Here is a 13413-nt window from a genome sequence, read left to right on the forward strand (position 1 = left end):
CTTTCACTTCCCTCAGGTGCCTGCTCAAATGACATCTTGTCAGTCTGTGAGCTCTATCCTTGAGTGTTCTATCCTGCTTTATTTTTCCTTCATGGCACTTTCACTGATGGATTTTATATAGTATATTTGTTCTGTGTCAGTTTTATGCGCTTTTATAAGTTTCACACAGAAGGGACTTCCTGTTGTAGTCACTGTTTAAAACCCAGCAATTAGAAACATAAGTTCCTTGAAAAGGTACTCTGGCATCATCTCTTTCAAAAAAACTGAATCTTCAACTTCCACCATCCCTGTCAGTGATATAATTTTTCTCCTCATGTACCTGCTAAAATAATGTTTCCCCTTATCCATTTTAAGACTTCCACAAAAAATGTTTTACCTGAAGCGTATATAGTTGCAAAGAATGTAATTTATGTGTGCTTTAAGTTTTTTCCACTAAAACTTTAAATGAGATTTAGTCTCATTTAATTTATAAATAATGTCTGTTCTATAACCTAAGTGGCAAAGGCAGTTACTGCTATTGAACCAATGAGTCAAATTATATTTACTTTGTCATTAAAGTCTGCCTTTACTTTTCAACTCAAATAAAATACATGTTAATACTTGTCCCCATAATCACCACTCTATTTTCAATTCTAATTATAAGAAAGATAAGACAGCCTTGCCAAGCATTTGTTAGCTGGATAAAATAAAAGCTGCTCTGTTCAATTTTTCTTGCTTTGCTCTCTCAGGGTACACTCCTTCTGGAGCAACACATTCTAAAACTGTCACTTTTGTTTGATACCCCCTTGATTTTTATATCCCAAACTAATGTACTACTGTAAGATCTGGAGTATAACAGGTTTGCCTTTCTTTTATAAAGTGGTAGAAGGCAGACTGCAAAAGGGGAGAGGTGAAAAGGAGAAGCAAGACACCTCTATCATAGGAATGTTATCAAGGAGATAAATGTGAGGAAAGAATATACATGAATATTGAAAATCTAGTCACCATATTCTGACCCTCAACAGACTGTATGCAGTTTAAAGACATATAGGTTACATATCTCTTATATGTTATATTAAGAACCTCCTATATTGGCATCTATCAGGCTGTAACTGTAACAAGCTATTTACTTTTCTATTCTGCAACCCTCCAATCTACAGGAAACTTGAATCTTCTTCAGAGTGAGGTCCAAGTCTAACTTCATTACATATTCCAAGAGTGGTACTTAGTAGAAATGGATGAGACTAATTTTTTAATACTGATAAAGAACTACTAACCGAATATATATAAACAACTACTAACTACTAAAGAGTAGTCAATGCAGTAAGAAGTAGACACTGCAAGAGAAAAGGGACAAACAGAAGAAAAACATGAGACCAATTAACATATGAAAAGATGCTTACTCTTATTAATAATTAGGAAAATATGAATTAAGTCCAAAATGAGATATATTTTATACTCAATAGTTTGGCAAAAATTAAGAATAATCAAGTGTTAATGATGAAGTAGAACAATAAGAACTCTTATAATACATTGCTAGATGAGATTATAATACAGAACACTTTGGCAAATTTCGTAATGTTGAACATGACCTGCCCTGCAGTCTAGTAACAGAAATAGGAATGGGTTCCTAACTATTCATCATAGAAAATTCCCACACAAATAATCACAGTATTTTAATAGCATGACAGCAAACGAACAAATCTGGAATGTCTAAAATAGCCATCCAGAAAAATGGATACATTATGGCAGATTTACTCAATAGAATATTATACAGCAGTGAAAATTATTGAACTGCAGCAACACAAAAAATCTAATAAATTGTACCATCATAATGTCAATTGCTAAACTCAAGTCACAGATGACTATATACAGCAATGATACAATTTTCATAACACTCAAATATAAGCATAACTACTTATCTATGTAGTATGACTATCTTTCAAAAGCAAGAAAATCAATGATGGATCAAAAATTCAGAATAGCAGGGGAGTTATAGAAGTGAAGTTTTATAGCATTACAGACCTCAAAAAACAAGAAAAATCTCAAATTAACAATCTTAAAATAACTAGAAAAAGAACAAACAAAGCCCAAAGTCAGTAGAAGGAAAGAAAAATTAGAGCAGAATTAAATGAAATAGAGAAAAAAAGACAATAGAAAAAAATTAATAAAACAAAGAGTTGGTTCTTCAAAAATAAAATAAAATTGACAAACCTCTGGATAGACTAAGAAAAAAAGAGAAAAGACTCAAATAAATAAAATCAGAAATGAAAGAGGAGAAGTTATAACAGATACCACAGAAATAAAAAGGATTACACAAGAATATTATAAAAGGCTATATGCCACCAAATTCAATAACCTAGAAGATATGGACAAATTCTTAGAAATATATAACTTTCCTAGACTGAACCAAGAAGAACTGGAAAACCTAAATTGACTGACAACAGTAAGGAAATTGAAACAGTCATCAAAAAGCTCCCCTCAAAACAGAAGTCCAATACCAGATGGCTTCATTTGTGAATTCTACCAAACATTCAAAGAAGATTCAGTATCTATCCTTCTCAAAATCTTCCAAAAAACCAAAGAGAGAATACTTCCTACCTCATTTTATGAGGCCAACATTATTCTGATATCAAAACCAATCCAGGACAACACACACACACACACACACACTCACACACACACACACTACAGGCCAATATCTGTAATGAACATAGATGCAAAAATCCTAAACAAAATAATAGCAAATTAAGTACAATACATTAAAAAGATAATACATCACAATCAAATGGGGTTCATTCCAGAGACGTGAAGATACTTCAACATACAAAAATCAATGTGATACACCACATTAACAAAATAAAAGATAAAAATCTTATGATAATATCAACAGACTAAGAAAAAGCATTTGACAAATACAACATCCATTTATGATTAAAACATTCAATGAAATTGGTATAGAAAGAAAATACCTCAATAAAATAAAGGCCATATATAACAAACCCTCAGCTAATATCATAGTCAATGGCGAAAGAAAAACTGAAAGCTTTTCACCTAAGATCAGGAACAAGACAAGGTTGCCCACTCTCACCACTGTTATTCAGCCAAAGTCCTAGCCAAAGCAATCAGACAAGAGAAAGAAGTAAAAGGCTTACAAATGGGAGTGAAGAAGTAAAACTGTCACTATTTGCAGATGATGCTGTTCCATATATAGAAAACCCTAAAGACTCTACCAAAAGAATATTAGAAATGATAAACAAATATGGTAAAGTTGCAGGACACAAAATCAATGTACAAAAATCCATTGTATTCCTGTATACTAACATTGAAATATCAGAATGAAATGAAGGAAACAATCCCATTTGCAATTGCAACAAAAAGGATAAAATACCTAGGAATAAACTTAAAGGATGTGAAGGACCTATACACTGACAAATACAAGATACTGCTGAAAGAAACTGAAGAAGACACAAAAAAAAGCAAAGATATTATGTGTTCAAGGATTAGAAGAATCAACATAGTTAAAATGGCCATATTACCTAACGTAATATACATTTAATGATTACATTAAATCATCAAATTCCTAGCAGTTTTCAAAGAAATAGAACAAAAATCATCAAATTTGAATGGAACCACAAAAGACCCTGAACAGTCAAAACAGAGAAAAGAATAAAGCCAGAGGTATCACACTCCCTGATTTCATATTATACTATAAAACTACAGTATTCAAAACAGTATGATACTGGCAATAAAACAGATATACAGACCAATGGAATATAATTGAGAGCCCAGAAATAAACCCACACATTTATGGGTAAATAATTTTTAACAAAAGAGCCAAAAACATACAATGGAGAAAGGAAAGCCTCTTCAATAAATGGCACTGGGAAAACTGGAAAGTTACGTGCAAAAAAATGAAACCAGACTGCTATGCGACACCATACACAAAAATTCATTCAAAAGAGATTAAAGACGAATAAAATACATAGAAGAAAACATTGATACTAAATTTATGGACCATGGTCTCAGAGGAGTTTTTGTGAACTGAACCCCAAAGGCAAGGAAAGTAAAAGCAAAAATAAATGAATAGGACTACATCAATCTAAAAAGCTTCCGCATAGCAAAAGAAACGATCAACAAAACAAAAGGGCAACCAACAGAATAAGAAAAGATATTTGCAAATGTTATCTCCAATAAGGGGCTAATATCCAAAATACTTAAAGAACTCATACAACTCAACAAAAAACAAAACAATTTAATTAAAAATGGGCAGAAGACCTCAACATTTTTCCCAAGAAGATATAAATATGGCCAACAGATATATTAAAAGATGTTCAACTTCACTAGCTACAACGGAAATGCAAATCAAAACCACAATGAAATACCACCTCATACCTGCTATCAATAAGACAAGAAATAATAAGTGTTAGAGAGGATGTGGAGAAACCACAGATGGGAATGTAACTGGTGCAGCCTCTATGGGAAAGAGGATAAAGGTTCCTCAAAAAAAACAAAAATATGACCCAGCAATCCCTCTTCTGGGTATCTACATGTAAACTGAAAACACTTATTCTTAAAGATACATGTACTCCTATTTTCATTGTAGCATTACTCATAATAGCCAAGACATAGAAAAATCTAAGTGTCCTTTGACGAACAACTGGATAAAGAAGGTGTGGTACATATATACAATGGAATACTACTTGGCTATAAAAATGATGGAATTTTGCCATTTGCAACAACATGGACAGATCTTGAGAGTATTATGTTAAGTGAAATAAGTCAAATGGAAAAGGAAAAGGAGAACCATATGAACAACAAATGAACAACAGTATGGTGATTACCAAAAGGGAAAGGGCATTGAGAGGAGGATAAAAAGGGCTCTAATTTATGGTGACAGAAGGAGACTAGATTTGGGGTGGTGAGAATGCAATGTAATATACAGATCATGTCTTATAAAGCTGCATACCTGAGACATATAATGTTATTAACCAATGTTACCCTAATAAATTTAATTAAAAATAAAAAAAATTGAAGAGAAGTGATTACCTGCATCCAAAGTTAATAGTTAGAAATAAAAATCACCTATTTGATTTGCAACTGGGAAACAATTATTTCTTAACATCTCAGCTACTACCACTCTAAGCGAAGCTTTCATTATTCTCTAGTCTGAATTATTTCAATAGTTCACTAACTCCTCTCCCTGAACACATCTTGACCTTACCTCCTCCAATGTCTATTCTCCATAAAGCAGCTAATGTGGTTCTGTTAAAATGTTAAGTCCTTCCTCTGCTCTTACTAAAAATAAAAACAAAAATCTATCTCAAGGGCTATAAAATCTCGTTACCTCTCCATCCCGTTTTCCTCTCTCTCTCTCCATTTGGCCCACTCTACTCCCACCATCCTGGCCACAATGATGTTCATCAAATATGCCAAGCACATCTCTGTTGCCAAGCTTTTGCACTGCTTGTCCTCATGTCTGGAAAGCTCTCTGAGTTACCTGAATGGCTTGCCTTTTATTTCTATTAGGTCTCTACTTAAATGCCACCATTTAAGAAAGGCCTTTGCCCACCACTGTACTTAAAAAAAAATAGCACCCACCTGTTACTCCCTAGCCTCCTTACACAAATTGTCTTTCTTCACAGTACTTATCACCACCTGACATGTAATTTTAATTTCTGCCTCTTTACATACACACTAGGAACATAAGTTTCATGAGATTAAGAATTTTGTCTATTTGGTTCAGTATTTTACTTTTAACACTTAGAGCAATGTCAGCATGTACTGAGTGCACACAAAAAATATTTATTTAAATGAATTTAAAAAAAAAAGATTTCAAAAAACTGGTTTTAGTGTAAGAGTAAGGGCAGATATCAGTTTACAAGGGGTTAAAAAATAGTTGAGACATTGCTATGAAGTCATGTTTATTCTCCAATACATATTTTCTACCTATGTCCACTGAAAGATCCTTAAAGCTTGACACCCTAAATAATAATGAGGACCCCTCACACCTGATTTTGTTCTCTAAATACTATTCCTCACTAAAAGAAATCAATGTGCATAATGAGGCTGGGACATCTTTTGTTCCTAAAACAAGGAAGTGTTTAAGGACCAAAAGAGTCATGTTTAAGAAGACATAGAAGCCATCTGAAAAGGGCTCTGTCAGCCAAAACTGAGAGTATCTAAACAACAAAAATAATGACTATATCAGTTTAAAGCATGTTGAATATAATTCCATAAGTCCTTAATAATACCCCGGCTTAAAAAAAAAGAATAATTTAAAAGAGCGCCACTTCCATTAACTCTCTTCTCTGGGTACTGGTAATTAAAGAGAAATAATGAAGCATTTATTTCTGTTTCCAGTAAGGTGAAAAGTTAGTTCTAGTTAATGAAGAAAGTGTTAATAAAGAAAGCTAATAAATGTTATTAGAAAATTATAATTTTGTTATTCCAAATGAAATAATTTAAACACGGAAAGTATCATTATCAAATGGATGCTAAAGCTATTAGGTGAAAGGTCATGATGAACTATATTCTCGTAGTGCCCAAGTATCAAATATAGATTACTGAATGGTCGTAAGGGGGAACGAGTATAATAAAAAAATCTGTCATTAGTTTAATGCAGTCGCCAGTCATGGCATCGCTAATAAAAGTGGGACAGATAGACATTACACATTTCTTTAGGTGAACATGAAGTACACATTTATTTATTATATATTCTTGCCAAAAATGTTTGTGCGTAATCTAATTAAACCTTCCAATTTAGCTCCTCGTTTACAGAAAATAAGGGACACAGAAGTTAAATGACATCAAGATGATTAGCAAGTCCTTAAAAACTGGATATTCTCCATTCAACTATCTCTTCTACAAGTCAGTATATTAAAAGAGGATTTGGAGTAGGCAGTGCTGATCTAAATTAAAAGAAATATAAGCGAATAGCTGAATGAAATATAATTAACGGTAAAAGACATTTTTGGCACAACTGGGGAAATTTGAACTTACATGGGTTATTAGACAGTATCATGTAATTATTGTTAACTGGTATAAGCAATGTGGTAAGGGAGGCAAATGCCTTTATATTACAGAGAAGAATACTATGGTATTAAGGATTGAAATGTCATGATTTCTACAATTTACTCTGAAACACCTAAGAAAGAAAATACATGGAGGGAATATGACAAAATATTAACTCTTAAACCTAGATGATAAGCATATGGATAGTCCTTTATTATTCTAGTCTCTCTATTTTTCTGTATGTTTAAAAAATGTCACAATTGAATAAAAGGCTGCAGAAATATAATCTGGAGCTAATGAGTATAAACTATTCTTTCCTTCACAGTCAAGCTTCATAAAAGGAAAATGGAATGCTATATTGAGGAAGGTTCTGCTTTTGTTGCTTTTAAGTGAGAACTCAAAAATGCCTTCACATGCTGATGAAAATCAGCAATAGAAAGAGGGGTTGAAGATAAAAAACAGAAGACACAATTAATGGAGCTAGGACCTAAAAGAGACAGGAAAAATATCCTATATTCTGATTTAGCATTATAAAGGAACAGAAACAGAAAAGGAAAGAAGAAAAATATGGCTGTCTGTTAAGATGAAAAAAAGTTTAGAGAGTTTGAAAATGACGGGGATATGATCTTGGGAAGAATGGTAAAGTTTGAAATAACCACTGTGGGAAATGGGAGAATCAATCAAGGTTAATAAAAATATACATGGGGTGGCAGTGGAGACACAAGTTACTACCAGCAATCTCACTAACTACGCAATTTTCTCCGACACTTGGCTATATGAGTACAGGTACAAAACATCAGAGGAGGTGTACTTATTCAGACCAGAGGAAGGCTATTAGACATCAGGCTAGGGAGTGATGAAAGAATCAGAGGGTAAGGAGTTTGATAAGTAGTATAACTAAAATTTCAGAAATAGGATTATACTGGTAATAAACAAGAGTTAAAAGGAGACTCTGTTATCTTGTTCTCCATTAGTCTAAAGTAAAGTAAATTCTCTTTCTGGCTACTGTGATTTAAATGTGGTTTTACCAAGAGGTGGAAACTGAGATGGCTCCTTAAAAATTTTTATCAGAGCAAAGATCAGTTTTTTGGTCTATTCCGTCTCAACATGCTGGTGTAACGTGCTTGGTTATTAGAAATTTCACAAGCAATTTATTAGTAATAGTTGAAGCTCATAAATTTACTTGTTTTGGCAACTAATTTTAATAACATAATTCTCACTCACATTTTAATACATTTTCTGGAGTTGGAACATCCATAGGAGTATGTCCTATGTGTTAATGTAATTTTGTGTTGCAGCAGCAAAGATATTGAGAACTACTAGCATATAGTACAGCTATCATTTTAAAGCATCTTGTAACCATAGAAACTAGTGTCAGGAATGCTAACTATGACCTCAGGCTAGGATTTATTTAAGTACTAAAAGCTAGAAAAATAAGAGCTGTCATTATTAATGAACACTTTTACTATATTTTGAAAACTGGTATTTATAAGCCAAGAATACTTATCTTGAACTTTAATGAAATACGTGTGTGCATGCACACACGCACGCGAGCACACACACGTACCAAGAAATGTTTCATTAGAAAGTAATACACAATAAGTAAAAATTCAAGTTCTTAATCTATAATTCATGCCTTTCTTGCTGGTTATGTTAATCTTAAATTTAAGTGACACTCTGGGATCGAGCAACTGAGAGGAAAAGAATGTCAGTAAGATAGACCACATCATAAAAGTGGTTTTTAAAACAATAGCACACTCACATATATGTATAAACTTACCAGGTTCCTAACTAATTCTAATCAATGTGGAATGGGAAGGGGGAGTGTTAAAGGTAATCCACAATGGTTCCATGTACTGCTAATAAGGGCGGTATGAAATTCTAACATTAAATTTGTTATATTGAAACCATTACTACCAAATAAAATAGCACAGTTCTATAAACTGAGGAAGAAAACTGCACTTATTAGAATGTTTTGGCATTTATATTTAATTTCCTATATGCTTCAACAAATCCCTATAACTGAAAACCAAAATATAAAATACTTACTTTTTCATTTTTTTTGAGTTATACTTGACTTGGTAAGCTGCCTGGATTAGTTTGTCTGGACCACCATCAAACTGATGAGGGATGACCTTCTGAAAGTGCTAAGAAACAATAAAAGAAAAACATAAGAACTACTTAGTGCCATTTTTTAACTAATTAATAGTAAAATATAAAGACATTCGAGAAATGTACTGACTTACCTGTAACATCCCTTCCATGTCGAGTTGTATCAGTTCTGCTTGATTCATTTGAAGAAGTGCTAATCCTACTCGAAACACTATTTCTAAACCCTGAGGAAAGAAATTATATAAAGCCAAATTTGTCTCACTCTTAATCAACAAAAACTAATTATTCAAAAGAATAATAGGGTAAACACTTAGGGGTCTGAACTAGATGTTGGCTAACATTTTGTGTAAAGAGTCAGATAAAAATACTTTAGGCTTGCTGGGCCATGTGGTTGCAGTCACAAATACTCAACTCTACCATTGTAGCCTCCAAACTGACAAATACAACACATCAATAAATGGACATGGCTGTGGTCTGAGAAAACTTTATTTACAAAAACATGTGGAAGGACTAGTGTTTGGTCCTTTGATTTGGCAAGCACCAGTACAAAAATCATAGTTTGCTGGCTCCAGACTAATTTAGGTAGGTAACACAAATTAACCTTCCCAAGATGTAATTAATAACAATTAATAATACTTGCAGGTGGTATCTACCACTGGTCACCTATTCTTACCTTCCTACGTTTGCATTCAAAATATAGAAGACAAAGGATCCCTAATACATGTCAATGACAATTAAGAGGACTACCTGGAATGTGTTAGTGGAATAGAAAAACTTAATTATATTAAGTTTTATATTAACTATAAAGCAAATTTTACCTCACTAATTCTCGCTAAATCAATAGGAGGTAATACAGAAGTTTAAGAGTGTAGGCTCCAGAATTTGATTGCCTAGATTTGAACCCTGGTTACTATACCACTAATGTGCTAAGACAAGCTAGCTACTTGCCTCGGCTTCCTCATCAATCAAATGGGGAAACGAACAGTACCTCGTAAGGTGTTAGAGGTTTAAATGAGATTATCCAGTGTAAACAATTTAGCAAGGGACATATGGGTCTCCTTTATTGTTCTCATTGTCCTGCTCTAATTAACCTAATGGTTCCGTGCGCAGTCTGCCCATTAGCTTACCTCAGACATAAAGATATCAAATATTCTTGTTGCAATTGGTAATGGAAAGGTCGTAAGAAAGATAGTCAGAAACCAGGATGATGCATACATTGAGGTATGAAAACTCTGAGATTGAAAATGTACAAAGAGCTCTGGGAGATGCTCCTAAAGGAAAAAAAAGAAAACAATTAGTTAAAATATGGTAAAACTGATGATTTTAAACCAGGTCACTGTATATATACAAGATCAGCTTATACCAAACACAAAGACAAGATCAGGCATCATATGGAAAAGTTAAGATGTAGAAATTAATACATTCAGGATAGTGGTTAATATCTGGGAAGGAAAGAAGGGGAAACAAATGTGGAGTTAGAACTTTGGCTGTATCTATAACTTTTGATTTATTAATAAAAATATTAAAGTAAGTAGAACTTTTTTATTTGTTTAATTTTGTTGGTGGGTAGATAATTTCTATAAATTATAGTATTTCAAAAATTTTTTTACAAAGAAAAGAAATGCTATGTTGAAATACTTTCAGGTGCTATCTACCATTGATAGGTGTATCCTTACCAAGGATATACCAAGGATAGATAAGTGTATCCTTACTTTCCTACCTTCTCATCCAAATATATGCTTCAGTAACTCTAGTAATTCAAAACATAAATGACACTAACTGAAAATAACCAAGAAAGTTTAAAGGTTGATAAAAACAAGTTTGTTATTTCAGAAAAAAACTTTAAGAATCATCTTAACACTTACTCTTTTTCTTTAAAATATAAAAAAAATTTGCATATCCCCTTTCTCCCACCACACATAGAAAACACAGATTTAAACATTCCTGTGGGTAAGGCTGCCAAGAAAAAGGAGACTTGTAAAAATGGCTCTGATGTCAGTTGAAACATTAACCTATATTCTTAAATTCTGCTTATCTAACTGACATTTAAGTAAATGAGAATATTTATATCATTATTTTACAGGACAATAAACTTACTTATACATAAAATATGTGAATCAAATCCACTTAATTTTCACTTAATTTTGATTCCTCTCCTTTTCTCTTCACCCTTGAGCAATCACTAGACTCTGAGTCTTAAATCAGCAACATAAAAGGATGGAAACATTTTTTAAAAAGATTACATGTAGGCAAAATGTGAGATTAAAAAGAGAAAGACAGGGGAGAGGACTGAAAGAGACAGAAGAGATAGTCTCAAAGGAAATAACTGATGTTAGTGTCCTAATGCCATGGACTCCTGTAAGAGCATAATCTGCATGACGATAATAGGATACAATAGAGCATAATGAGCAAACTCATGCATTTAGGCAATGGGGTTATGACATATGTGGCATATACACTTCAGGTCTGAATATAAAAACTGCTATCGAATTCCAGACTGATAGTATAGATATCTGCAGACAGTGCCTAAATGAAAAGTAGGTCTAAGTTGTATGTTAACCAACCAACAAATAATCATGCGATAAAAACACTAATTTTCCAACTGCTTTAATGCCTTTAACATTAAATCTGCTTAGCTGTCACTAAAACCGAGATGATAAAAAATATAAAGGCAATATGTCTTTTTGTTAACACTACATTTTTACCTGAATCATGCATTCAAACTGGTACATACAGAGGCCCAATTCTGCCATACTTGGTTTAAAAAGTTCACGAAGTCTATAATCTTGCATTAATTTAACAAATACACAGAAAGCTTCTTCTTCTGGCATCTACATTAAGGGAAAAAGCAACACAGGTTAATGTTCTATGATATAGAAATAAGCTAAAGTATATTTAAACTAAGTACCCATCAGACTATAAGCACTGTTCTGGGTGGCCATGTGATACAATGTGAAGAGCAACAGACTAGAAATCAGTAGGTTCTAATCTTCCATATCTATCACAGAGATTGAGAACTCAGAGAACTCTAACAATCTCTGATACTGCCTTACTTGCCTAATTCATCAATTTAACCAACAAATATTCATTTAGAGCCAGATACTTCTCTCCCTCTGGATATATACCACCGAACAAAATAAACTCAATCTCTACCTTGAGGTTTGAATTTTCTAGTAGGGGAAGATAGATGGAATAAATCAATTAATATACATCATGTGGTGATGAGTGTTATGGAAATAAAACAAAGTAAGGTAACAGGGAATGTTGGGAGATACACTGCTATTTATATAGGTAGGTCAGGGAAAGTACCTTAATAAGGTAACATTTGAACAGAATACTGAAGAAAGTAAAAGAGAAACTGAGGAAACAGTCCTGGGAGAATAATATAAAGGACTTGAAATGGAATCAAGATTGGCATGCTCAAGGAACAGCAAATAGGGGCCTAAATTAGGAGTAATGTTGTAAGTAGCGGTTAGGTTATGGAGGAGAAATAACAGGGAACCAAAGCACATAGGGCTTTGGAGCCACTGTAAGGACTTGGACTTTTACCTGACGTGAGATGGGAAGCCTTTTGAAGGTTCTGAGAAGAAATGATACAGTGTAAGGGTTAAAAGAACTTGTAAAATAAGTTTTCCAAAGAATCCATAATTGGAGTTTAAAGGTACCAATTTCACATTTTATGTGTAACTCAGAAAATTATATCAAATAAGATAATGAATGTAAAAGCTCTGTAAAGAGCTATAGATATTCATATTTAAGCAAATAGCTATCTAAATTAGTAAGTCATCTTTCTCAAAACAATAAAATTTTCTAATGCTCATTCATTCACATTATACCAATGTGTTTCAAAAGAGAAAACCTAAAAGGATCTCTAGGCATTCTTCTTACTAAAGACTGCTTCTAATAACAATACATTTTTCCTGGCCTTGACATAGCCATGATAGGAGTCAAGAGTTACTCTTGGCAAAACCTGTACTTCTTTCCTTCCTCCCAACACACACAGCCACAATTCTGCCTTGGAAACTGTCCTTATTAATCCTATCAAGTCCTACAGCCCCACTAATTTAAGTCAGTCAGAATCCCAATATCCTAGAACTCTCATTGCTCCTCTAATCTAATCCCACTTCCAACCTTCCCAAAACCTTTTCCATGGCACTTTCAGGAACTCATAATTTGCCATCAAAAAAGATCCTAACTATATTCTCAATCTCTTTACTAAATGTTCTTTCATCTTCTTCCTCTGATATCTGGCTCTCTCCTAAGGTGACTGTTTTCCCTCCCACAGCACTAGAAGAAGCTAGGGGGTAG

At 33.3% G+C, this 13413-nt stretch overlaps 1 protein-coding gene across 3 annotated transcripts in view; it reads right to left on the reverse strand.

Moving 5' to 3' along the window:
- The window catches only part of EVI5 (ecotropic viral integration site 5), a 186353-nt gene that overhangs the window by 106233 nt on the left and 66707 nt on the right, over nucleotides 1-13413 (reverse strand). For all 3 annotated transcript variants that reach the window (XM_015595263.2, XM_015595262.2, XM_006919412.3), the window contains exons 6-9: nucleotides 11811-11936; nucleotides 10233-10376; nucleotides 9240-9329; nucleotides 9043-9140 (exon numbers count right to left, since the gene is read on the reverse strand). In XM_015595263.2, coding sequence (XP_015450749.1) covers nucleotides 9043-9140; nucleotides 9240-9329; nucleotides 10233-10376; nucleotides 11811-11936 — 458 coding nt within the window. The remainder of the gene's footprint in view (nucleotides 1-9042; nucleotides 9141-9239; nucleotides 9330-10232; nucleotides 10377-11810; nucleotides 11937-13413) is intronic.

The sequence above is a fragment of the Pteropus alecto genome, unplaced genomic scaffold, assembly GCF_000325575.1.
Source record: "Pteropus alecto unplaced genomic scaffold, ASM32557v1 scaffold25, whole genome shotgun sequence".
Lineage (NCBI taxonomy): Eukaryota > Metazoa > Chordata > Mammalia > Chiroptera > Pteropodidae > Pteropus > Pteropus alecto.